General features: G+C 50.0%; 3 protein-coding genes and 1 long non-coding RNA gene across 5 annotated transcripts; 3 read left to right on the top strand and 1 right to left on the bottom strand.

The window, feature by feature from the left end:
• Positions 1–851: 851 nt before the first annotated feature.
• On the top strand, positions 852–1,587 carry Catsperh (catsper channel auxiliary subunit eta). Its single transcript, XM_013074735.3, has 3 exons — positions 852–1,130; positions 1,228–1,327; positions 1,434–1,587. Exons 1-3 carry the CDS (start codon positions 1,002–1,004, stop codon positions 1,508–1,510), a joined length of 306 nt encoding a protein of 101 aa, XP_012930189.1. The 5' UTR covers positions 852–1,001; the 3' UTR covers positions 1,511–1,587.
• On the bottom strand, positions 1,564–5,576 carry Zfpl1 (zinc finger protein like 1). Its single transcript, XM_004852429.4, has 8 exons — positions 5,428–5,576; positions 4,924–5,032; positions 4,508–4,619; positions 3,150–3,343; positions 2,977–3,049; positions 2,757–2,903; positions 2,438–2,555; positions 1,564–1,997 (listed from the first exon to the last, which is right to left on the bottom strand). The coding sequence occupies exons 2-8, from the start codon at positions 5,023–5,025 to the stop codon at positions 1,811–1,813; spliced, it is 933 nt and encodes a 310-aa protein (XP_004852486.1). The 5' UTR covers positions 5,026–5,032; positions 5,428–5,576; the 3' UTR covers positions 1,564–1,810.
• On the top strand, positions 5,575–12,060 carry Cdca5 (cell division cycle associated 5). The gene is made up of 6 exons (XM_004852430.3): positions 5,575–5,780; positions 5,975–6,066; positions 6,148–6,213; positions 6,403–6,438; positions 9,709–10,137; positions 10,313–12,060. The coding sequence occupies exons 1-6, from the start codon at positions 5,735–5,737 to the stop codon at positions 10,391–10,393; spliced, it is 750 nt and encodes a 249-aa protein (XP_004852487.1). The 5' UTR covers positions 5,575–5,734; the 3' UTR covers positions 10,394–12,060.
• A 9,460-nt stretch (positions 12,061–21,520) lies between these two features.
• LOC110350610 (uncharacterized) lies at positions 21,521–23,102 on the top strand. 2 transcript variants are annotated; one of them, XR_002397284.2, is made up of 3 exons: positions 21,521–21,708; positions 22,605–22,671; positions 22,766–23,102. It is a non-coding gene; the product is annotated as an uncharacterized LOC110350610 (long non-coding RNA). The 2 variants fall into 2 exon arrangements; XR_015448852.1 differs by lacking the exon at positions 21,521–21,708 and having other exon boundaries at positions 22,041–22,671.
• Positions 23,103–26,731: the final 3,629 nt, after the last annotated feature.

Here is a 26,731-nt window from a genome sequence, read left to right as displayed (position 1 = left end):
ATCCTTGGGAGCTTGCCTGTCCCTCCACACCATTACTGACTGTTTTTCTGGCTAATTTGGTTGACAGCATTTGCAATCTCATTTCTTATGAGTATGAACAGTATGAGAGTTTAGTTTCAGAATAGACTCAGTATGAGAGGCCAGGGATTTAGCTCTGGTTTCGCCACCTGCTACGCAAGTGCAAGGTCCCGAGTTCCATCTCTGGTACCAAAACAAAACAAAAGAATAGACTCAGTATGGCTCACTGACCATGAAAGATTGAATAAAAAAATTCCCTTCTTAGACTCAAAACAGGACTGACACCACCAGCCCTAGCCTTCTCAGGGGTCTCCTGGAGGGAGGGAGGTGATTCGTGTAAAGTATCTGCGCATCTGAAGATGGAGGGGGGAAAGCTCGTGAGCACTGGTCCTCAGTTGCTCTCTGAGCTGCAACTGGGGAGGGCACCGGGAAGGTCCCAGGGCGACTACAGAAAATGTATCATCCTTTACTTTAGTTCTACCCCAGTGGCAGTGGAGCCAACTTGGAACCTGGGGTCCAGCCCAGGCCTCCCCTCACCAGGGAAGCCTCCCAGCTGCACATGTGAGTGCTCATCTCTTGTCAACCCAAGACCTGCTTCAGGCCTAGGATATGCCCCTTAACTCTTCTGAGCCCCAGATCTCCATCAGTGAATGTGCCCACACTATCTCTGTGGGACTGTGGGATGCAGAATGACACTGTCCCTTCACCAACACCCACAGCCCCACTGCTCTGCACCTTCCGTCTAGCCCCCATCAAAACACTTGTCTTTGCTGGAATTACCCTGGGTTCTAGAACCTCACCCCTCCTGTCCTCTTAGCTTTGGAATCCCACTGTTGTGCCAGACAGGGCACTGTGGAACCAGGGGGTTCTGCTGCTGCTCTGGCCAGTGTCCCACTTGCTCCAGCTCTCGGGTCTGAAGAGGCCTCTCTGCGCTCAGGATTCGGTGGCAGGACCGTGTGGCTGTGCTCTTCTTCCCGCAAGGCATGATGCTCACCGTGGCTGCACTCCTGCTCTTCTTCATACACCTGGGCATCTTTGCCAGCGACCTGTACCACTTCTACATCACCCACTACTATGACAGAATGAGCTTCTACTACACACCTATCCTGATGGTAGGGGCTGAGATGGCTGGGAGGCTGCCTGAGGGGCTGGGGAAAGCCTGGCTGGTGGGTGGGGGTGGGGCTGCTCTCCCACTGCATGGGCCTACAGTTCTCCCAGGTGATGAGCATCTGCTGGGCTGCCATGGGGTCCGTCTACGCTGAGATGGCAGATAACAAATATTTCCAGTGTTTTGCCCTAATCATCTTGAGTGAGTAGGGAGAGGCATGCTCAGAGGGTGGGGAGGGGGGAGCTTAGGGCTCTGAGATGTGCAGGAGGGGCAAGGTGTTGGGCTAATGGCTCTCTCCTCTGCACAGTACTCAATGGAGTCATGTTCTTCAACCGCTTGTCTCTGGAGTTCCTGACCATTGAGCACCGGCAGGAAAGCCACTGAGGCCTGGGGATGGGGCCAAGGCTGAGAAGGGATAAGGAAAAGGCTGCTTTGGGTGTTTTAATAAAGTCTGTCATTTATTTGCCTCTGTCAGCTCCTTCAAGGGGTTGGGGTGGGAGGAAGGAGATTCAAGGAGAAGCAAATTAAGACAAATGCTTGACCTACAGGTCTCCAGGGCCAGCTTGCAGCTGCCCTGGTGGCCTTGCCTTTGGGCCCAGGATCTTAGTGTCTTAGGCTTGAGCCTCCAGGCCTCCTCCCCTTCTCTCCTTGGGGTCCTGGGGTGGCCCAGCCACAAACCAAGGCTCATGAGGGGCCCACACGGATGTGAGGGTTCATGAGTGGGTCTAGATTGGGATCACTGTCAGCTGCGGCCCGGCCCAGGCGAGACATGAGGGCAAGGAGGGCCAGGAAACCCAGTAGCCCCAAGAGCAGCAGCAGCCCTGCCCGCTGCAGTAGGGTCAGTGGCCTCTTCCGAGACCCAGCTCGACTCCTGGGGGGATGAAGAGAAAGTCAGGTCAGGCCCTGAGCCCATGGCTCAAAGAGGAGCCCTAGTCACCATCCTTGAGCCTCAGTTTCCTCATCTGTGCCACAGAGATGACCACTCCACCACAGAGATGACCACTCCACCACAGAGGGTTACTGTGCAGCTTAAAGCAGCTGAGGTGTGTGACTATGTTCTGAAAACTGCAACGTGTCAGGCCTGGGGGACAAAAAATAGGAAGAGGCCTTAAAGAGCCCAAGGCCAAAGCTCCTACGGGATACAAGGACACAGCCCCAGAAGCGGGGACATGGCAAGGCTTCTACTGCCCAGCAGAGGCTGTTCTGCATAGCCCTTGCACTAGATACTGCCAGGGCCTGGTATAAGTCCCTTTGGCTGAGGATCCTCTCCTCCCCTTCCTGGCACCCTGCCTCCCACCTGACCCCACGTACCTGAGCAACTGGGCCAGCCAGCCCAGGGCGGGCCGGCGGCGATACTTGTCATCGTCATAATCTCCATGGAGGCCTGGTGCCCGGTCTTCGTCCCGTGTATCATACACCTTCCTCGGGGCTGCAGGGGTGGAGCCAAGAGCATCAATAGGCTCAGGGAACCTGCTCGGTGTGTGTCAGAGGCAAGGGTCTCTCCTGTCTTCCCCAGACTGTCAGAGCATTTTGGAATTGTGGGGAGTGAGGAAAGGTCACTCCAGGTGGGGCTCTAAATCCCAGCTACCCTTTTTTATCCTTCTAGAGTCCAGATAATTCCCTGGCTCACCGTGAGTTGAGGCCTCAGAACTGCCCATGTGGATGACTGTGTGCTGGTCAGGTGGGCTGGGAGATGAAGAAGGCCGGGGGGCCTGGCTGTAGAAAACCGTGGGAGCAGAAGCACTTTCTGCCTTCTCCTGTTCAGGGGGGCCGGTGGCTGTGGACAGAGAAGTGCTGTCAGCAGGGCAGGGAGAGAAGGGGCCAGATAACAGGTAGAGGCCAACGCTTACCATTAAAGCTGGACCAGTCAGAGAAACTGGAGGAATTGAGGGGCTCAGGCTCTGGGCTCATTGCCTCATCGATCTGGAGGAAGGAGTCTGGGTTACCAGCCTGCCCAGCCACTCACCTGACTCAGGTGAGGCCCAGGGCAAACAGACAGACAGACAGACAGAGGGACTCTCACCAGAGGGAGGCCCAGTCCTGCCCGGGCCCAGTTGACGGTGGCCAGCTTCTCTCTCAGTGCAGAGGCCACAGGGCCAGCCAGGTTGGTTGGGGGGAAGATGGGACCGTTGCAGCTGGGACACTGATAGCCAGCAGGCGCAGTGTTTCGGGGGAGCTGGGCAGCACGTTCATTGAGGCAGGCCCAATGGAAGAGATCTTAGGGCCCATGAAATAGGGAAGGAAAGACATGAGGAAGAAGTCTCTTTGAGCTCCTAGCCCAGCAATGGGCCCCAGGGTACTGCAGGGACGAAAGGGCATATTCATAGATGACCAGGGCCTCTCTTTCTCCACCTCACCTCAGGTGTATTTCATCAACATTCCCTGCTATTTCAGGCTTCTTGGATACCACCATCTGACTAACTCAAAGCAGATATTACCAAGTTGTCAGCCCACAAGGGGGTGGATGGGAAAAAAAATGCCACCTACCCTTTCAGGGAGTCCTCTTTGGGACTGCACTCATCATAATCCTTGAGCAAATGGCTAATCAAGAATAGCTTCAGCAAAGGTTTCTAGATATACACATAGGCACATGTTTGCATACATCCATAGCCACAAATGTGTATGTGCTTATAATGGCACACAAACATGAGTGCCATTCCCTGTATCTACTTTACCTTTCATACATACACATCTAAAACTCACATTTGCTAGTGCTCAAGCACCCTCACCCATCCATGTGTTTTCCTTGTATGTCTAAAACATACCTGTGTTCACTTCATCCATATTTCTGCACCCACAATGATCATGTAAAGACACAATGTGCATTGAATTCATGCAAATATATACACACTCTCACATGGATGAATGAATACATGGAGCTGCCTATTTTCACCAGCTCCTTCAAAAACTGAAGCTGAGACTTTTACAGTGGATTCAGGTCACAGTCATGACACATGTGACTGCTGACTCTCCGTAGCTAATTTCAATGTGGGAAACACTTCCTCTCTGTTTCATCTTGCAGTCAATAATGTATCCCAAATATCTGACAGCATCATGCTGGTGCAGCTATCTACTGCCCACAGCCACAACCACAGCTACAACCATCCTCAGAAGCTTGACTGGCTCTTGCTCAACTCTGCAAGACTGGGAGGGCAGGAAGTAAGATCTTTACCTTTTAGGAAAGACAGTGAGGCCTAGAAAAGGAAAATGACTTGCTTGAGTTTATGTAATGGGGAAGCAACCTGACAGAACTAGAACCTGCAGCACTGGCCTCCCTGGCTTGGGGAACTCACTGTCCTGCTGTTTGAGGAGGGCCTGGAAATCAATCACCAAGCTGGGCCCTGGGGCTGCCATGATCATTCCAGGGTGCCCATCCCTCACCATAGCAGACGAGGCGGGTTGTCTCCCGGCTGGCCAGGGGTGTGTTGCACAGGCGGCAGTTGGGGTTGTAGTCACTATCTTGTAGCCACTGCAGGTAGGACTGTACGATGCACTGAAGTGGGAGAGAGAAGTCACAACCAGGGCTAGGACTCCACCACCTACCCCTTCAAGGTCCAATTGTCTCTTTTCTCTCATCACAGAGGAAACTCATCCTTTCGTGTAATCAATAAATATTTATTGAACACTTACTGTGGATTAGACTATTTTAGGGGCTGGAAATGCAGCAGTGAACAAAATGTCCAAGCCCTTGCCCTTGTGGAGCTAACATTCTAGCGTGGGGTCCCTCAGGGATTTGGCAGTGACAATATTGTCTGTCTATGAAGTACCCTGCTCAGCTGCCGCCCCGAATGTCCCACCTTGGCGTGATTGGCTACCAGGCAGTGCTCACAGACGTTGACTCGGTGTTCGAAGCAAAACAGGTTGGTCACCTTCCTCTTGGGGCACTTGCAAAGTCCCATGACAAACCTTGGCGAAAGGAACGGAGTTGACAAGAAGCCAGGTTCTGGTGGACATCACTTCTCCTCAGCCCGGTTAGTCTCCATTCCTAACTCCTCCAGAGACTATTCATGCGCGCCCCAATCCCAAATTCTTGCCCACTTCCCGAGTTGCGGTCGGGCCACGCCCCCTGAATAAATCCCGCCTCTGAAGACCCCTTATTCCTCCTGAATCCCACCCCCTCTCTACCAACAACTAGGAGAATACCACTGACCCCGCCCCCAGGACCAGTCCTCAGCCCCACCCCCTCCTGGCCCCGCCTCCTCCCGTACAGATTCCTACTATCAGTGTTACTGTTCGGCCGGGGCACCGGTCCCGAACAGCTCAAGCAGTGGTTCGGGGAGCAGGACAGGTATTACGCTCACCAGCTGCTGCTCTGTCTGCTTCAACCCAAGCCGCCCCGATTATCCTCCGCTGCCACGTCTCTTCCGGGTGCGGCGCGCGCTGATGACGCCACCACGCCCCGGGCCACGCCCCTACTTCAAATCTGTAGATTTGAAGGCGGGTGAAAAGCCGAGGATTCCGGGCGTAGCAGCTCTCCCGCTTTGCGTCACTTCCGCTTCCTCTCTGCCAGGGCGGGTAATTCGAACGTTTTCAGAGTGGCCGGCGGTCCTCGCGGTTGGCGCGGACCCGCTGCTGTGGCGGTGGAGGAGGTCGAGACCGAAACTGGATATGTCTAGGAGGCGAACGCGGTCCGGAGGGGCCGCTCGGCGGTCGGGTAAGCGGAGGATGCGTGGGACAGATGGGCCCGAGCCGTTTGGGGAAGTCGAGCCCATCCCCTACCGAAGGAGGCTTATCCTCCCCAACGCATCCCTAAAGGGCTTGTTTGAGAATCTTCTCTGGCTCTCTCTAGGGCCTGTCTCTAGTAGGACCTAGAGTCTTTCTACACCTTGGAACTTTTTCTCCTTCCAGAGCCCAGGGCCCCATCTCCTGAGTCCCTGCGGAGGTCCCAGCGAAAATCAGGCTCTGTTCTCCCGAGCGTTCTTCCTGAAATCTGCCAGAAGGTGAGCCCAGAGTTTCTTAGTTATTGCCCGAGAGGCCCCTGAACTAATGTAGAGGTCATCCTCGTTACTCCTGCCTTTCAGACACCTCCTGCGGCTCCAGTCAGAAAGCCCATCGTCTTGAAGAAGATTGTGGCTCAGGCGGTAGAGGTGAGGGCTAAGAGGGGATTATGGGGCCGGGGATTTAGCTCAGTGGTGCCGCCTCCTGCCTTGCAAGCGCAAGGTCCCGAGTTCGATCCCCGGTACCGGAAAAAAAAAAAAAAAAAAAAAAGAGGAGATAATGGGTGGAAGGTCAAGAGTAGGGGCTGGCTATTTGATCAGTTGGTGTTGTCCCCACAGGTCCCAGCTGTCCACTCTCCTCGCAGGAGCCCTAGGGTGAGTTCATTTCCATTTGCTTAGTTGGGTGGAATGCAGGTCACTCTAGACTTGGGAGAGGACATACTGGTTGCTCACATCTATGCAAGGAACTCTTTTAAAAACAATATGCCTTTGAAAACTCCCACATGATTGGCAGTCTTTTGGGAGAGAGGTTGAGACAGAATCTCACTTTGTAGTTCAGGCTGGCTTTGAACTTACTATATATCCCAGGCTGGCCTCAAACTCTCTGTGATCCTCCTGCCTCAGCCTGCCAAGTTCTGGGATTACAGGTGTGGGCCACCACGCCCAGCAATGCTATCTTGATCACTCCTTGCAAACTTAATTCATTTTCAGCTTTTATTTTAATTTTTCTTAAATTTTTCGTTTTTAGCTCCTCATACTCTGTACCTTATATGTTTCTACTATTTTCCTTAAAAAGCTGAGCTGTATCCTAATCACTGTCCTTTTTCCAAGCTATTTTGTCTTCGGTTTTTTGCTTGTTTGTTTTTTTAAGGTACTGAAAATTGTACCAGGACCTTCTCATTGAGCTGCATCTTCATCCTTTATTTTGAGGCAGGGCCTTGCTAAGTGGCCCAAGCTGATTTTGAATTTGTGATCTTCCTGCCTCAGCCTCCAGAGTGCTGGGATTACAGGCATATTCCACCACACCCAGCTGTCCTCAGTTGTTACTTATGGTTGTTATGATTTATATGTGTGGTGGTATTTTTATAGTTTTAGCAGAACTTCTTATCAAGGATAGTTCATTCATAGAAAATCTGAAGGCTTAAAGAATGAGAAGTGCTGCCTTTTAAAAGCTCCTTAGCTGGGGATTTAGCTCAGTGGTTTCACCCCCTGCTGCGCAAGCACAAGGACCCGAGTTCGCTCCCCGGTACCAAAAAAATAAATAAATAAAAGCTCCATAACAAATGTGGAGAAAGACAAATGACCTAGGATTGCTAAGGGCTACAGAGAGGAAATGCTAGGTGCCATGATAGTACCTAACCCAGACTATGTGGCTTGGGATATTTCACAAGAGACATTTAAACCAAGTCTTTTAAAACAAGAAGGGGTTCTGGGCAAAGGAAGCTATGCTCCATTTCACATTTGTCTGTGTAATTCTCTTAGGCCTTATCAACATCTGATGGGTTATGTGCTCACATGTTTGATGTCTTTCCTGGAGTGAATGTAACTATCTTTCAAGCAGAGACTTCTGTTGACTGATAGATTATTTGTTTATTTTGGAACAAGATTTCACTGTGTAGTTCAAGCTGCCCTTGAATTCACTATGTAGCCCAGGCTGACCCTGCAGCCTTAGCCTCCTGACTGCTAGGATCATAGGTGTGTGCTACCACGTCCAGCTTGACTGATAGATTTTTGAGACCTGGATAAAGTTGCCAGACCCTATGTGACTGCTTGGCCTTAAAGGATGAGGAAGAAGGAGTCAAGGATGTTCCTTTCTGTTGAGCATCCCTTTTATTGAACTTATGAGGCAGATTCCCCAGAGCTTGTGGCCAGGGAATGCCTCTTGATAAATTTACTTCCTGGTATTAGGCTACAGTTGATTTGTTCTGTTTTCATTCTTGCCTTGGCCTCCAGAAAGCTCAATGCCAAGTTTCACGTACATCAATTTAGTACTTATTGAGCACTCCCAATGTCAAGCCAGCCACATGATGTCAGGAAGCTCCTGTTCTATCTGGGATGACTGAGTCAACCAGTGCACAAGCCAACATTGACAGTGATGTTGCTCTACAGGAAATAAAAGATCATTGTGACAGAATAACTACCAGACATGAGAGAGGCTGTCCTGGAGCCCATGGTAGGGGGCAGCCTCCCTGAGGAAGCCTGTGAGCTGAGAGTTTTACAGGAAGCTCTGCATGCGTGTGTCAGGTTAAGTCTTTCCTGTCCCCAGCCTTGCTGTGGCTCGCTGGTCTCAGAGCAAAATCTTGAGCCTGGCCTCCAGAGCCACCTATTCCTCCCATCCCACCCCCATTACCTTTCAAACCTTGTCTTCATTTCCTTTATGACCTCCTTGTTCCTTGACCCTGACTGGTACACTTTAGCCTCAAGGGTTTTGCACCTTCTGTTTCTGCTACTTAGAACACTTCCTTCTGGTGTCCACACAACCCACTCCCTCACCAGCTTCTAGTTTTAGCTCACTTGTCAGTTTCTAAGTAAGGCCTACAGTTCCAGCCACCTCAGTACTTGATCCTCTTCTGTTTGTTTCTGTAGCACTTAATACCTGTGTCTTCCTGGGCCAGGGATTTAGCTCAGTGGCACTGCACTTGCCTGGCAAGCAGAAGGTCCTGAGTTTGATCCCCATTACCAAAAAACCCCGAAAGAAACAGACAAAAAACCAAAAAACAATCCATGGTCTTCCTTATTATCTGTTTTCCTCTCATTTCTTTCTGTACTCCCACTGCCTAGGGCCAGGGATTTAGATCAGTGGTTCCGCCTCCTGCCTTGCAGGCGCAAGGTCCTAAGTTCTATCTCCGGTACCCAAAAAACCCACTGCTTGGTACAGTGTTGGCACAGGATAAATGGCCAGTGATCTTACTGACTGAATGGACTTTTTTGGGAAAAGTCTTAAGCAGCTATGTGGCAAATGGACCATAGAATGTGAGGCTAGAAGCAGGCAGAACATTTAGATTTCTGAGCTGGTCTAGATGGGACATGGGGGCTTGTGTTTGGAGAGGTGGCTGGATTACAGGCACACTTGGAAACAGGGACAGCACTAGCAGATATGGCTAGTCTTCTGGTGTCACAAGAGTGGACTCCTCAGAAGCAGTGATGAGCAGTTTTCTTTTAAAAGTGTTTCTCCAGCTGGGCTTAGTAGTACCCACCTGTAGTGCCAGCTACTTAGGCTGAAGCAGGAGGATCACAAGTTCAAGGCTAGCCTGGTCAACTTAGCAAGACCCTGTCTCAAAATAAAAAGGGCCGCGGGTGGGGAGGTGGATTTACTACAGTGGTGCCGCGCCTGCCTTACAAGTGCAAGGTCCTGAGTTCGATCCCCAGTACCAAAAAAAAAAAAGGCTGGGGATTTTGCTCAATACAAGCCCTGGGTTCAATCCCTAGTACCACAAAAAAGGTATGTGGGGGTGCAGCTCATTGGTAGAGTGCTTGCCTAGCATGTATGAGTCCCTGTGTTTGATCCCCAGTACTGCAATAAATACGTAAATAAAAATTGTTCTGTGGAGCATTTTTTTCCACCCTGAGTCTCCTGAGGCCTTTTTGGAAGTAAGGAGTCCAGCTATGTAACAGGAAGGTGTTCGCTCCACTGTCTTTATGCAGATTGCTTTTTTCTTGGGGAAAGAAAACAACCCTCCTCTCCAGGAGCCAAGGAAAGAGGACCTCTTCAAGACATGTAGTGTCCCTGCCACCCCCGCTACTACTCCTGTGCTGAACCCCCTGAATGTCCAGTCCAACTCCAAGGAAGGGGAGTTGGATGCCAGATACGTGGAAATGTCTAAGAAAGTCAGGCGCTCCTATAGCCGGCTGGATACCCTTGGATGTGCCTCCACCTCCACCCCTGGCCTCCGGTCCTGCTTTGGCTTTGAGGACCCCGAAGATTTGTCTGGTGTCTCACCTGTGGTGCATTCAAAGTTAACCGAGGTCTCCAAGGTCCCTGCAAAGCCCTGGTCCCCAGACACGAATCTCCCAGGAATCTCTCCCCTAGTTATGAAAGAGAAGCGAAAGAAGAAAAAGGTGCCAGAGATACTGGTGAGTGAGAGAGAGGGCAGAGTCTTTCCTGCTGTCATGCTGTGTGCTTGGGAGATGTGCAGGCCCAGGGCTTAGCTCTGGCTCTCGGGGGAAGGCAGCACCTGCAGGGTGTGGGTGACAGGTCCAGCCAGCGTGGGCCCCTTTCCACTCATCTGGCCCCATTTCTCTTCCCCAGAAGTCGGAGCTGGATGAGTGGGCCGCAGCCATGAATGCTGAGTTTGAAGCTGCTGAGCAGTTTGATCTCCTGGTTGAATGAGATGAAGTGAGGCTGCACCTGGCCAGACCTTCCCCTCTCCTTGTACATAGTACTCTCAATGAAGACATTTGGGGTCCCCCTGCTGGTCTCTATCCCTGCAGGTGTTGTTGCTGCAAATGAGGCCTGTCTACCCTTCAGGGCTTAGGCAGCCCCGGTGGCAGTGTGGGTTCCAGAAAATGGGGCCCTCCTGGCCCCTCACTCATCCCCTTCTTCCTATCTTCCCAAAGTATCAGGTTGAAAGGCCACTGCTGCTCTGGTTGGGAACCATGGCTGCTCTGAAGCAGCCCCAAGAGAAATAGGCCCTGTGAAATCTACCTGGCCTCGGGCTGTCCCTCTGGATTTGCCTTCCATTAGTGTCTTGTTTCCCAGTCACAAACCCATCAGTGTAAAGTGGCGCTGGGTTCCATGGGTTTCCCCTTCGGTTCTGTGGAGAGTCTAGGAGAGGGCTCATGGGCTAGGGGACTGTGCTGCCCTCAAGGAAGAAGCTGGACAGTCAGCCTTTAGAGCCCAAGTTTTTGTTTTTGTTTGGTTTTGCAATACTGGGGATTGAACCTGAAGCCTTCATACTGCCATGAGTATGAAGCCCTCTTTTATTTTTATTAAATTTTGAGACAGCATCTGACTAAGTTGCTCAGACTGGGCTCGAACTTAACAGTCCTGCCTCAGTCTCCCAGAGTGCTGGGTGCGCCACCATGCCCAGCTGGAGTCCAAGTGTTCAATGAGGGAGGGAGCCTTAACTGGGTCCTGACCGTAAATGTTTCCTAGTTTGGAGCTGTGTGTTACATGTCTGTGTTCTGCTGTTGAGGTGTTGGTAAATTTGAGGTTGCTGGGACATTGTTTGGGACAATGAGGATGCATTCCACGGTGCCCAGTTGGTTGCTTTGCTGGCCACCTGCCCAGGGGCAAAGAGTGAGCCTTCTTGTCACCCATACCCATTTCTTTAAAAATGAGCCACACATTCTTTGGCCCTGGAAGAATAAAGGTCCCAGTCCCAGGAACATTTTACACCTGTACTTGTAATGTTCTAGGCAGCTTTCCTCCCCCGATGAGAAAGCTGCAGGGGTTGGTAGCTTTCCCTTTTAGCTTCTTTACAATGGTCTCCCTTGGGAACCTGCCCAAGAGGGTGCTGGGAGTTGGAGTGGGGTGGGGGGTCGCCTCATCATCTCGAGGGCATTTCCCCTCCTTTCCCTTTCCTTGGTATTGGTGGAAGGTGTGGTTTAAACACTGCCCTACCCACCACAACTGCCACCCAACCCAGGCCATTCCATTTTTGGTATTTACAAGTTCATGGATGTAGGGGCTGAGAGGGGTGGAGAGGTGGGTGGATGGCAGAAGGCAGGGGAAGATGAGCCCTTGCTGAGATACTGGATGGAACCATGCAGGCCTCATGGGGTGTAGGAGCCCTGTTCAAGGCCTTGAACTCACTGCAAGTGGACGCCTTCACCAGGCAAGCCCACTTGACCTTGACTAGATCACAACTGGTGAACTCTGGTCCCTACTGGCTGATGGGGTGGAACTCTTGGGCAGTGTCTTAGTCCTGCAGAATCAGGAGGAACCAGATGACACTGAGTTGATCTCATCACTAAACCTTTTTCTGTCTCCAAGGAACTAACTGCAGTGTAGGGAAATTGGGTTTCACTTTCAAATAAACAGATCTGATCAAAGGGTTTCTGCCTGTTCATACACTGCTTTTATTGGGTCAAAGTTGAGGCTGAGTGTGTGAGGCCGAGGAAGGCAAGACTTTGGGCCATATCGCCAGGGATGTCCCTCTACAGCTACCAGCCTGGCCGTCCTCCAGTGGTGCTGTGCTAAATCCTTGTCCTCCACTCTTGGTCTGTTTCTTGTCTAGTTACCCGTCCTGTCATCAGGAATGGAGGCTTCCTGTGCTGGGAGGGAAGCAATGGGTGTGGGTGGGGCTGCTAAGAGCTCCAGGTACCCGGGAGCTGCTGGGACCACCCCCTCCTGAGTCCAGCCCTGCACCCCCTTCCCTTTCAGGCTCCTTTGAAGGAGCCAGCAGCCCTCGCACAATGGCCCAGGCTGGACACTAAACAGCAGTGGGTGCTGCAGGAGCCCCTGGGGAGCTGGCCAGAAATGCAGATTCCTGGAAACTCCCCAACATGGTCTGGGGTAAGGTGCAGGGGTGTTCATGCAGGTAGCACTGATCAGCCTCCTGTCCATCTCATCGTCTCCACTCATCTGTGCCTCCCAGTCCTCCAAAGAAAGCAAGGCCCTTATGTTCTCCTCAGAGCCATCCCTCTGTTTCCTTCCCCCAACCAGAGGAGATAGGTCACCTCTCTAAGGCCAGCCTTTCTGCTGTGGCATTGATCCAGTCCTCTAGCTTTTGTTTTCGTGTTCGTTTTATGGTGAGATGGTATCCAACAGTCTTGAAGCTGGGCATGATGGCACACCCCTGTGATCCCAGCACCCTGGGAGGTTGAGGCAGGAGAATCACAAATTCAAGCTCAGCCTGGGCAACTTGGTGACGTAGCAAGACTGTCTCAAAATTGAAAAAAAGGGTAACCCACTTTCTGGGTCCACTCCTGCCTCTCAGGAGCTGTTTCTCCCTCAATAAATTTTCTACTCGAAAAAAAAAAAAATTGAAAAAAAGTGGGATGTAGCTCAATGGAGCCCTCGGTTCAATTCTCATTGCCACTACATGTGCATACACACAAAATAAAAGTTAATTAACTGGGCCAGGGATTTTAGCTCAGTGATTCTGCCGCCTGCCTCAACAGCGCAAGGTCCTGAGTTCCATCCCTGGTAACCCCTCTAAAAAAGTTAATTAGCATCTATTGTTGGCTGCTACTGTTTCTTCTCTCAAGGCTGAGCTTCTCAAAAGTGGTACCTTAGTTCATGAACTTAATTCATTGCATGATTCTGGCCATGAACCATCAAATTCAATGATTAGGTTCATTGTTGACCTTATGGGGAAATTGAGTTTTTGTCCTATTTGGTTTGTGACCAGAATTGTGGAAATAAGTTTGCAAAACAAGGCACCGCTATACTCTTGAATTGCTCCTTACTTCATTCCAACTTATTCCCAGTCCCAGTGACAAAGATAAGGGCCACCCGGGCTGTTCTGCACACAGCCTTCTGCCTTCCCACCCTGAGTCCTAAGCCTGGGGCCGTCAGTCCTCACAGGAGACCTGGGCCCACGGCCAGTGTCCTCCTAGCATCAGGGCCTAGACTTGGCTCCCTTGCCCTTTGTGACAAGTTACCAAGTGCTCTGATAGCCATCTCTTTGGAGATATGCCTGGCCCCAACTTTGACTCTTCAGAGGTTGTAGGCAAGTGACCTATCCTCTTTAAGGATTGGTTTTCAATTTTGGGGGTATAATTTGATGTCCAAAATCAAATGAATAACAACTTTATAATAGAAGTATGTCTCACTCAATGATTGGGACATGTTTGTACTAAAAAATTTATCTGAGCTTTAAATTTTGCCAGGTGCCGGGTGTGGTGGCGCAATCCTGTAATCCCAGCTCTTGGAGGCTAAGGCAGGAGGTTCACTGGAAGTTCAAGGCCAGCCTGGGCTACATAGTGAACTGAAGACCAGTCTGAGCTACATAGTGAGACCCTGTGTCCCCCCCCACCCCCCAAATTGCCAGGTGTCCTGTATTAGGCAACTGTGTGTTGGGCACACTGGCACCCAGCACATGCTGACCATCATGAGGCCTGCCTCTGTGCTCTCTTTGTGGTTTGCTGCTCTCCATTCCCAGAGCTTTTGGTTTTCTGGCCCTCAAGTCTACTCCAAATTATGGTCCAAACAACACCACAGACAGATCCGAAGTTCTCCATCAACGTGGTGACCTGTGGGCCACAGCCTAGGCCCTCTTGGGGGCCCTTGGCCCAATCATCCTGTGTCCCAGGAAGAACTCCCCATACCCTCCTGCACCATCCTGCCTCTGCTTACACTCTCCCTTCTGGATGGTCCTTTGTCCTCTGGCCAGGACTTCCTACTCGTGAGATCAAGTAGCACCTGCTTGGTGCTGTCTTCTGGAACTCTGTGGTGGAGTTTGTGGCAACTTCTTGGAACTGGGCGTTTTTTTGTTTTTTGTTGGTTTTTTTCCCTCAGTTCTGGGTTGAACTGATTGAATTCAGGTTCTCACACATGCCAGGCAGATGTTCTACAACTGAGCTATATTCTCAGCTTGTGTGTTTGTGTGTTTTGAAACACTAGTCCAGGCTGGCTTTGAACTCATGGCAATCCTCTGGCCTCAGCCTCCCAAGTGCTGGGACTACAGGTGTGTACTACTGCACCCAACATTCTCAGTTCTTTTAAAGCATTTTTGAGACAGGGTCTTGCTGAACTGCCCAGGCTAACCTCAAACTTGCAGTCCTCCTGCCTCATCCTCCTGAGTAGTCAAGATTACAGGCCTGTGCTACCAGCAGCTGGGCTTTCTGTACACTCCTCTGTGAACACACCCTGCACTATGGTCATCTGAACCTGGGACATCCCCTGGAGCTTACTAAAGTGGGTCCTGCAAAAACTGAAAGCTTTTACTCTAAAATCAGGAACAAGATGAGGATGTCCACTGTCACCACTCTTGTTCAATATAGTTCTGGAAACTAGCCAGAGTAATTAGACAAAAGAAAGAAATGGGGCCGGGGATTTAGCTTAGTGGTTCCAGCGCCTGCCACGGAAGCGCAAGGTCCCAAGTTCAATCCCTGGTACCAAAACAAAACAAGAAAGAAATGAATAAGGATAGCAAAAGAAGAAGTTAAAATTATTATTTGTGGATGACATGATACTCTACATAGAGGACCCCAAAAACTGCACCAAAAGACTTCTAGATTTGATAACTAAATTCAGTGGCATAGCTGGATCCAAGGTCAACACTCAAAAATCAATAGCCTTCCTGTACACGAATAACAGATTCATTGAGAGAGAAATTAGAGAAACAGTCTCTCACAATAGCATCCCCAAAACCCCCCTGAAATACCTAAGAATCAATCTAATGAAGTAAAAGACCTCTATGTTGAAAACTACAGTACTCTGAAAAAGGAGATTGAAGAGGATATCAGAAAGTGGAAGGATATCCCTTATTTTTGGATTGGAAGAACCAATCTATATTATCATACTTCCAAAATTGATATATAGATTCAATGCAATCCCAATCAAAATTCCAACAGCATATCTCACAGAATTAGAAAAAACAATCCTAGGGGCCAGGGGTTTAGCTCAGTGGTTCCGATGCCTGGTCCAGGCAAAACAACAAAAAACACCCTAAAATTCATTTGGAAACAAGACCTAGAATAGCAAAGGCAATTCTTGGCAGCAAAGGCAAGGTGGGGTTATCACAATCCATGACTAAATTATACTACAAAGCTACTGTGATAAAAACATGATACTGGCAAAAGAACAGATCTGAAGATCAATGGAACAGATTAAAAGATGCAGAAACAACTCCAGACATACTCAGCCACCTTATCTTTTTTTTGGTACCGGGATTGAACTCAGCACCTTGCACTTGCAAGGCAGGTGGCGGCACCACTGAGCTAAATCCCCATCCCATCAGCCACCTTGTCTTTGACAAAGGAGCCAAACAGCTTCACTGAAAGATAGCCTCTTTAATAAATGGTACTGGAAAAACTGGCTTTCCACATGCCGAAGATTGAAACTAGACCCATATCTTTCACCAAACACCTAAAATTAAAGTGAATCAAAAATATAAATATTAAAACAAACCCTAAATCCACTGGAAGAGAGAATAAGCAGAATGCTTGAGGACATAGGAGTAGGCAAAGACTTCATGAACAAAACCCAGACCACATGGGAAATACTACAAAGAATCAACAACTGGGACCGCACCTTATTAAAAAGCTTTTGTTCAGCAAGAAAAACCAACAGAGTGAAGAGATAGCCCCCCCAAAAATTTTTCACCAGCTATTCATCAGATAAAGCACTATTATCTAGAATATATAAAGAACTAAAAAAAAAAAAGACCCCCCTCCCAGATTTAAAGACCTAATCCAAAAATGGGGATCTGAAATGAAAAGACACTTCTCAGATGAATAAGAAATGGCAAAAAAATAAAAAATGAAAAAATGTTCAACATCACTGGTCATTTGTGAAATGGAAATGAAAACAACGCTGAGATTCCATCTCACTCCAGAAAGAATGGCTGCTATCAAGAAAGCAATAGCAAATGCTGGAGGGGCTATGAGGAAAAAGGAAACCTCCACTGTTGGTGGGAGTGCAGACTGGTACAACCATTGTGGAAATCAGTGTGGAGATTCTCAAAACACTAAAACTAGAGGTTCCATTTGACCCAGCTATACCTCTTCTTGATATCTTTTTAAAAGAATTAAAAGCGTAATACCCGGTTTGATGTAAGGTTTAATAAATCTTAGCTATTGTTAAAAAAAAAATTAAAAGCATCATACCACAGTACCACAGGGCTGGGGATTTAGCTCAGTGGTTTCGCCGCCTGCTGCGCAAAGTGCAAGGACCCAAGTTCAATCCCTGGTACCAAAAAAAAAGCATCATACCGCAGCAATATATGCACACCCATGTTTATAGCAGTGCAGTTTGTGATAGCTAAATCTTGGAAACACCCCAAATGCCCATCAATTGATGAGTGGATAAAGATGTATTTTTATACAATGGAGTATTACTCTGTCATAAAGAAGGATGAGCTTGGGACGGGAATTTAGCTCAGTGGCACCACACCTGCCTTGCAAGCACAAAGTCCTGAGTTTGATCCCTGGTACCAAAAAAAAAAAAAAGAGGAGGAGAAGGAAGATGAGCTTCAGACATTTATAACTAAATGAATGGACCTTGAGACTATACTCCTAAGTGAAGTAAATTGAACACACATGTAAATACCACATTATTTCTCTGGTGTGAGAAACTGAAAGTGGAAATAAGGACTAAGGTGTATAATGGATATTGGGAAATAGGAAGAAAATGTTCAAATGGGGAGGGGAACAAGGGAGGAGGGAGAAAAGAAAGGGACAAGAAGAAAGGTGAAAATGGAGAAAATACTTTCATACATAGGGAGGGCAGGAGGATTGAGGAGGGGAATGGGATAAAGTAAAATTTATTTTAGAAAAATAAACTGGGTCCTGTTCATCTGTTCTGGGTCCGGCTCAAGGCTCATGCCACAGACAGTGACTGGTCAGCGGCGTTTACTGGGGATCAGTGAGTGCAGGAGTGAACTGCGTCCTGTCCTGCTGTCCTGTTACTATATCATCTTTTATTTACCTTTTCTTGTAGTTAGCCCTTTAGACCACTTCAGTTTTCCCTCACGGTGTAAGTCAGCTGCTGTGGATATCTCTCTGTGTGAATGATATTTATTTCTTTTTCCACAGTACTGAGGATTGAACCCAGAGCCTTGCATATGCTAGGCAAGCACTTGGCCCCTGAGCTCCATCCCCAGCCCACACAATTTTTATTATCTTTGGAGATGTTTCTTTAGACCTAGTTTGCAAACGGCAATTCTCAGTGGCTGGTTTACTTGCCTGCTTCTTTTTTTTTATTTGGTACCAGGGATCAAACTCAGGTCCTTACTCTTGCAAGGCAGGTGGCGGAACCGTTGAGCTAAATCCCCAGCCCTCCTAGCCTGCTTCTGAGCAGCCATCCCTCCCTGGAGCAAGTCCCCGGGGTGATGGGTGATGGATGGGGGCCTCTATGGAGGCGTCTCCACCGTGTACACAGGCACTGTTTGACCTTAGGGCACCCAGAAAGGCTCTGCACAACACAGAGCACATTAATTATATAGAAGCCACCCACACATGAGTCTCAGAGGCTTAGGTGGAGCTCATTGAAGGACTACATCTGAGATCACCAACTGCCCTCAAATTAGGCTGTCCCTAATCACTTGATCAGCAGATGGAGAATTCTGAAACATCTGAGGGGAAAGAGTGACAATCTTGTCTTTTTTGGGGGTGAGGGGGACACTGGGGATTGAATCTAGAGTTTACATAAGTGCTCCACCACTGAGCTACATCCCCAGCCCCTCCTGTCAGTTGGCTAAGGACTATTTTTTCCATTAATGTATTTATATAAACTATAATTTATAATATTTTGCCAGGTGTGGTGGCACATGCCTGTAATCCTGGCACTCTGGGGGGGGGGTGGCAGAAAGATCACAAGTCCAAGTACAGGCTGAGCAATTTAGCAATTTAGCAGATCCTGTCTCAAAAATAAAGAAAAATAAGCTGGCCATGGTAGCACATGCCTGTAATCTCAGCACTTGGGAGGCTGAGGCAGGAGGATCACTGTGAGTTCAAGGCCAGCCTGGGTACCCTAGTGAGTTCAAGGCCAGCCTGAAGTACATAGTGAGACCCTGTCTAAAAAACAAAAATAAAAAGGCCTGAAAATGTAGCTCAATGCAAAGGCCCTAGGTTCAATCCTCAGTACTACAATCAATCAATCATACATATGTATTTATATTTATAATGTAAATGTACAAGAATAGGAAAAGAATTGCAGGAGTTTCCCTCCAGTGTGTTTTTGTCTTGCCTCTTTGGGGTTCATGATGCCAGGTGAGGTCATCAGCACCGTGAAACCAAACTGACAGGAATAGATGACTCTGCTGTTCTCCTAGATCTTTTGAGTTACACATCCAACCTGGGATTAATCACTCCAACTTGTTTAGCCTGACTGTGAGTTTCACAGTTTTCCCAGCTCTGTGAGCATCAAGAATTTAATATTTGGGGCCGGGGATTTAGCTCAGTGGTGCTGCCACCTGCCTCAAAAGCACAAGGTCCTGAGTTCCATACCTGGTACCCCCTCAAAAAAAAAAAGAATTTAACAGTTGGGCCAGGGATTTAGCTCAGTGGTGCTGCTGCCTGCTTCACAAGTGCAAGGTCCCAAGTTTGATCCCTGGTACCAAAAAAAAAAAAAAAAATTCACACTTGCCAGGTTACCTATGCTTTATCACCATTAGGAACTGGAAGATGACTTTGGAGCAAAATGTAGTAAGAACCTGGTATTTGCCTGTCTCTCTCTCGCCTTGTAGTACTGGGGATTAAACCTACAATCCCAGCCCTTTTCTCATTTTTTAAATTTTGAGACAGTCTCACTAAGTCACTAAATTGCCCAGGCTGAGTTCACACTTGTGATCTCCCTATTTCAGCCTCCCAAAGTGCTGGGATCACAGGTGTGCACCATCACTGCCAGCTTCATTGATTCTTTTGAGAGCATCAGCCAGTACATTCATGGGCACCATCACAGTGGCACAGAAAGAAGCAGGAGGAGGACAGGAGGGGCAAGCAGGGAGCCACAGGCCACTTCACACTTGTGGGGGAGCCTTGGGGAGAAGCTGCTGTTTCTCCCCCTGTCTGTGGAATGTCACACACCGCCTCTAGGGATGGGAATGTCTGCAAGCTGAGCCCAGCTCCACTGCCTCACAGTGTCCCAGGGGAGGGGCAGGAGGAAGGATGGCAGGAAGCAAGGCTCCCAGCTGATGTGGGTAGAGACTTGTAGGAAGGTGGTGGAAAGTTAAGTGGTTTAGAAAATAAGAGCCTTCATATCAGAGGGTCTTGAATGCCACACTAGTTACTTTGTCTTTTGATGAACTTCTCAGGGTCCATCTGACAGATGATTCCTACAACCAAAGTGGAAGGGATTCTCCAACTTTTTACAAAACTTCTATGGGGGACCAGACTGGTGGTGCACAGCTGTAAGCCCAGGACTCAGGAGGCTGAGGCAGGAGGATCGCCGTGAATTCAAGGTCAGCCTAGGCTACATAGTGAGTTTGAGGTCAGCCTGAACTACATAGCCAGACCCTGTTTTTAAACAAACAAACTATGGAATTCGTTTAAATATTGTCCTCCCCATCATCCCCTCATAGACATACACCTTAAATTTGTAGAGACATGGATTATAAAACATAATTCACATGTAGCTTTGGTAGAATTGCCAGATAAAATACAGGACAGCTGGTTAAATTCACATTTCAGATAATGAATAATTACCTTGCAGAGGCTATGCTAAAAAAGTACTCTATTTTTCTTTTTTTTCTATGTGGTACTGGGAATTGAACCCAGGGCCTTTGCACCTAGCCACATCCCAGGCACACACACTCCCTCCCTTTTTTTGTTGAGACAAGGTTTCACTATGTAGTTCAGGCTGGCCTTGAACTCACTGTGGAGTTCAGCCTGGCCTCACATTCACAGCAATTCTCCTGCCTCAGCCTCCCAAGTGCTAGGATTACAGGTGTGTGCCACCATGCCCAGCCTGGCAACTAGCTTTGAGAGATCTGGTTCCCCAGCCAAATGCTGCCCTAGTGAAATCAGACCAGGCTGGAAAGGGCAGGCAGATAAGATGGTGGATGTAGTTGCCAACCAGCCTGGGTCTTCCTCAGCCTTCCAGGGGCCGAGAAGGAACGCACAGTGGGCGGGCCTTGAAGCCAGTGGTGCAGCCTGTTGAGGTACAGCAGCCTGAAGAACCTCAGGTCTCCAGGGAATCGAACATGGAGGTGACAGCACACCCTTGGGCCTCCCAAGGTGGGGGGCAAGGGCAGGGGCTGGAGAAGCTCTGCCTCAGCTCCCATCATTGCGGCCCCTCTTGCTGCATCTCTAGCTGCTGGGGAGTCTTGGCCCAGTTCCTGGGCCAAGGCAAAGGGTGGTTTCTCGGCTGGAGGGTCTCTTGAAACACTCTCATTTGTAACTTCTGCCTCCACCTCCCTCCACAGACTAGGGGGACACTGAGGACCATCCCTAAAAAGCAAAAAGATGTAGCCAGTGTGGGTGTGCACACTTGTAATCCTAGCCCCCTGGGAGGCTGAGCTAGGAGGATTGCATGTTGGAGCCCAGCCTGGGCCACTTAGTCATTTGGCTAGGGATGTGGCTCAGTGAACGGCCTGGGGTCCAATCCCAAGTACCACCACCACCAAAAACAAAGTGGGGTTAGAGGGACAGCATGAACAGGAGGGCGGGGGACCTGGGCTCTTGGGAAAGCAGCCATGTGCCACTTCATTTACCACGGCACCTTCTCTGCAAAGTCACTTTGTTCAGAGCAAAAGCCAGACCTGCAGCCAGAAAGCTTCATGTTCCTGTTTACATCCCTGAGCACACCGGAGCCCAGCGACCCTGAATCGAAAGGCTGTGTGTGAGTATGAGTGTGTGTTCATGCGAGTGTGGATGGGCATCTGTGTATGACATGCAGGAGGCTTCTTCCCCTCAGGAACATTCACACCTGCGCCAGGACTGAGAAGCCAGGGCCTCTGGCTGGGGGTGATCCAGCCCTCGTTGCCCACCTGTCTGGGGACTCCTGCAGATCCAGGAGAGCCAGTTCCTCAGTCAGCAAGACTGGGGCCCACAGCGGACCTCAGAGGAGATGAAGTGTTTGCAGAATGTTTGCATGAGGTGAGCGAGGCGGGGCAGTTTGAGGCCTGTAGAGCAATGAGATGTTCCCCACAAGCCAGGCCTGGTTCTTAGGTCCTGACCTCTTCTCCTTTGCCTTCCTATTCTGTCCTCCCTAGGTGACCTCCTTGCTAGCAGGTCCCTCACCTGACAAGCAGCAGTGTCCTGCCCTGTAGATGTGAGGGTCACAGCCAAGGCCATGGCTCTTCCCTTTCAATCTACTATGTAGATGGCCTGACTGGCCTGGCTCATTGCCTGCATGGTTGGCAGTCCAGCAGCTGTCCATCAGGGCCCCTTGCCTTTAGTTGTCCAAGAAGTGGAGAGGTGTGGGGAGGGGCCTATCCTCTGCCTTAGGCTCTGGGGCTTGGGTCTGCACAACCCCATGGCTGTTTGCCCTTCTGTGGCAACAGAAGTCCTGGGAGAGGGTCTCCTCCTGGGTCTCCTCCAGTACTGCTGCAGGCACCCTTGCCCATGGGCCTGAGTGTTGGGAGCTTCCATTCATGCAGCTCACCTGGTGAAGCATCTGGGCAGAGCAGATTATGGGGTTCACCTTCTCACCAGCCTGGAACCACACAATCCTGTCACAAGCCTGCTACAGCTGAAGGGTGGCCAGCCCTCTGCCACCATCCTTTTCTGAGGGGACCTCCACGGGTTTGTAGCCTTGCCCATGTGATGAAGCAGCCTGCCCTCCTACTAAAGAGGAAAAGCAGAATTAGTGGGTCTGGGCCCCTGCTTCCAGTCACAAGAGCAGACAGTTTCCTCTCCAACAGTGGTGTCGAAAAACTAGGCTCTTAGTGCAACACAGTCCCAGGTGGCTGTGCCAGGTCACAAAGCTGATGGAAGAGTAGACAGGGCAGGGCTGGGACAAGCACCCAACCTTCAACCTCCTTCAACCATAGGCTTCGAGAGGCACTGAGCACCACCCAAGCAGACAATCTGGCCCTGGGAGAGAAGCTGCAAAACCTGGTAAGCCCCTAGCCCTGGGCTGCCTGTCCCCCAACCCCCACCCCAGCCTTCTTCTCCCTATCTCCCAGCCCAGCTTCCTGCCCCTTTGTTCCAGCCCAGCTGCCTGTATGAGAAGCTGAAGGAGGAAATGCAGGCCTGGCAGGAAGAAGTGAAGGACACTCAGGAGGAAGCCCTGGCTGGGCAGGTAGTGGGCAGCTACAGTGGGAAAGGATAAGATGTGGGGCCTCCTGCCCAGCACCTCAAGATCAAGTTCCTGCACCTTTGCCTGCAGCCCCCCAGCTGCCAGAGGGCAGTGCCACTCCTTCTGCCACCTGACCTTCCCCAAGTACATGGAAACCAGTCAGCCCTGCCCAGGCCTCAGTCCAGGGACCTGACACCTCCTCTGGAAACCACCCTATCAGCCTAACAATAAACTTCCCAGCTAAGCTGCAGTTCCACCTGCTGCCCCGAGTGTCTGTGGGCCTGGGATGCCTGTGGGGGGCAGGCAGCCACCAGCTCTGAGGCAAGCTCAGTCTCTGGGCCACCCCCTAGTTCCCCTACCTCCCTCATTCCCACTACCCTGATCTGCTCCCTGTACCCTTGGCCTTGGCATCAGACTCACTCCGAGCTATGTTCCTGTGATAAGCCCCAGGTGGGACAGGAAGGGGGGCCACAACCCTCCCCGGGAGGACCAAGATGGCTGCTCAGACTCCAAAGTGCACAGAGATATCAGGGAGGAATGGGAAGAGCCACTACCCATCTTGTGACCCTGGCTAAGTCCACTCTTCTTCTTTGTAGGTCATAGGGTGCAGACAAAAGAGGTAATGGGAACTCCCCAAGGGCCTGAGAGCCACACCCTCCAGCCTGGAGAAGCTTGGAGGTTCAGGCACTCAGGGAGGGAAGGTACAAGGGCTGTGCCCATTGCTTAGCCACCAAGAGGATGTGTTCAGCCCTGGGGAGCCTCACTATGTACCCCAAGATCCAAAGGTAAAGGGGAAGAGAGAGAGAAAGAGAGATCATATGTGGAGAGGTGAGGCATAATTTTCAGAAACCTGAAAAACAATTCTTATGCAACTAGACAACGAGGCTACTTCAGGTTTTTGGTGTGTTGTTTTTCCTTTTAACTACTTAGTGAGGGAAACATCAAGATGTGGATTTTCAGTCTATATTTGGTAATTTGTATTAGTTAGCTATTGGTGTGTAACAAATTAATCCAAAACCTGAAGGATTAAAGTCATAAGCATTTATTATCTCAGTTTCCATGGGTTAGGAATTGGAAAGTGGATTGGTTGGGTGCTCTAGGTTCAGGGTCTTTTGCAAAGTTGCAATAGAGATGTCAGCAGGGATGCAATATTGTTCTTTTTGGGGGGAGGGGAGGTGCTGGATATTGAACCCAGGGCTTCCACACTGAGCTACATCCCCAACCCTTTTTATTTTAAATTTGGAGGCAGGGTCTCACTAAGTCACTAATTGCCCAGGCTGGGGGTCAAATTTGGAATCCTCCTGCCTCAGCCTCCCAGAGTGCTGGGATTATGGCCATGTACCACCACGCCCAGCTAGGGGCTTCAGTCTTCTGAAGGCTGCTTGCGTATCCTCAAAATATGACATCTGGAAAATGATCCAAGAAAGAGCCATGCAGAAGCAACAATTTTAAGACCTAACCTTGAAAGTCACACTCTAATTTCTATGGTATTCTTTGGATCTGTCTTGGGTGCCAACACAGTATTAAAACCCATTAGTCTGGTATCAATAGAGAAAATAGCCAGGCCCTGACCCCTGGGTCACTGTGACACTAAGAAGCCAGGCAATAGAGGATTCCCAACCAAAACAGAGTAGCCACAAAGGGGGAGGGACCAATGGATGGTTTTGAGGCCCTGGAAACCAAGAGACCAGAGGCTTAAGGAGGTCCAGGTGACCAGCTGTAACACATGTTTCTGCCAGCTCATCCAAGAAGACAGAAGGACCACTGGATTTAGCAACATGGAGAAAGTTGACCTTTTCAAGGGCAGTAGAGTGGTGGGTAGAGCCTGAACAAGAGAGGTTTGCAGAGAATGAGAAAGGAGAAACTGGGTCAGCCTAGACTTTGAAGGACAAAAAGGAAACAGAAGGGTGGGAGTTACTGGAGGAGCAAGTGGGATTAAGAGAGTCCCCCCCCCCCAATATTGAGGTTTGGCCAGGGCCTGCCACATGGTAGGAAAGTGCCTTACCATTAAACCAGAGCCACATTCCTAATCTTTCTTTCAAATTTTGTGAAAAGTTCTCACTAAATTGCTAAATTTCCCAGGCTGGGATCAAAATTGCAATCCTACTCCCTCAGCCTCTCAGAGTGCTGACACAACCTTTTTTTTTTTTTTGAGACAGGGTCTCACTATGTAGTTCAGACTGGCCTTGAACTCACTATGTTGCCCAGGCTGGCTGGTCTTGAGCTTGCAGCAACCCTCCTGCCTCAGCCTTCTGAGTGCTGGGATTGCAGGCATGTGTCACCACAGCCAGCCAGCCATTTTAAAATTTATTTTGAGACAGAGTTTCACTAAGTTGCTTAGGAGGGTCTTGAACTTGTGATCCTCCTGCCTCAGTCTCATGGGTAATTGGGGTTAGAGGCATGCTCCACCACACCAAGCTTTTAAGATACTTTTTAAAAAGTGGCGGTAAACACTATACATGGGTGTTCTGGGTGCATGGGAATGATCTACTAAAGAAAAAAGCAGAGGAGTAGGAGGAAGTGGGGAGACTTGCCAGAGCCAGGTTTGGGGTCACAAAGGGGCTGGGCTAGAGTGTCAGGGTAGAGCTGGCTTTAAACGGTGAAGACCATTCGACCACCACACTAGGAGAGAAGGCCAAGGACATGGCCGTGGCTGGGAGCTGCCTCCAACTGCCCGTTTTTCTTAGCATCATAGGAAGCTTGGGTGGGCTGAGTGGGCTGGAGAGGGGGAAGGTGTCAGGGTTTGAGAAGAGAGGAGAGGGTGTAAAATTGTCCTCTAGGGGTGTGGGAGAGTGAGGTCCACCTAAGCCCAATCTGCAAGGTCATGGGGTGCTAAGGGCGCATTCAGGGGCTAGGGCACAGGTGCAGAGCAGGCCAGTGTGACCACTGTGGCTTTCCCCAAGGGCTGATGGGGGCCAGGGAAGGAGGGGCGAGGGGGAAGACAGCAGTGAGGGCAGTGGTCCTGGGGCACTGGAAAGCTCTGGGCCCAGAGTGGAGGCAGGAGGGAGGGGAGGAGGAAAAGTGTTCACGTGCCTTGGCTCCCTGAAGTGCTCTGCAGCAGCACCCAGTCCAGACCGCCCAGGAAGGGGTGGTGCCACCTTGAGATGAGAGGAGGAAAATGACCAAGTCTGTGTCTGACAGCAGTGTGGACACCAGCTGACTCCATCAGCCCAAGCTGGTTTATCACGTTGCTCACACCGACAACCACACACTCTCAGACAAATGACGCATACAATGCAGTTGCACCCCCTCAGATGTCACACACTTGTTCAGGTGTGCTGTGACTTCTTGATGTGTTCAAAGGTCCCAGTGTATCCCGGAGGAGGCGCAGCTTCTGCCTTGTGCCGCTGCCACATCGTTTCTCAGCTTGTTGGCCGACCTTGGCCACCTGCTGCCCACCTGGTGGGGACTTGATAAGGAGGGTGTGTGCTCCCCATGCTGATGGGCTGCTGATAAGATCCAGGGTCATTTTGTGCGTGCTGATAATCATCAAACCTGCCTGTCTCTCCTGCTGGACTTTGCTTCCCCAGGGGTGGGCATGGACCTAGCATAGGGCAAATGATGAACAAGACTGGCATGTGTAAGTGAAGGAGTGCGTAAATGAACAGAGGGAAGAATGGGAGGGTGAGTGGATGGGCGGATGGCTGATGGATGAATGGATGGATAGATAGATGGAGAGAGGGAGGGATGGATGAGTGGAAGGGAGGGCCAGGAAGGGAGCCAGGGAGAAAGGGTGAATGGAGGGGTGAATGGATGGATTCCACTAGGGCCAGAGGTTGGAAGAAGAAGTTATCTTGCCAAGGAGGTCTGGACTTCCTGCTACGTCTCCTGAAACCACCTCCTTTTCCAAGAGCCTCACCTCCACGTAAGCTGGGACCC

This window comes from Heterocephalus glaber, unplaced genomic scaffold (genome assembly GCF_053883595.1).
Source record: "Heterocephalus glaber isolate CG9 unplaced genomic scaffold, H.glaber_assembly_v1.0 deba00000594, whole genome shotgun sequence".
Taxonomy (NCBI): Eukaryota; Metazoa; Chordata; class Mammalia; order Rodentia; family Bathyergidae; genus Heterocephalus; species Heterocephalus glaber.
This window is presented reverse-complemented; position numbering and strand designations above follow the sequence as displayed.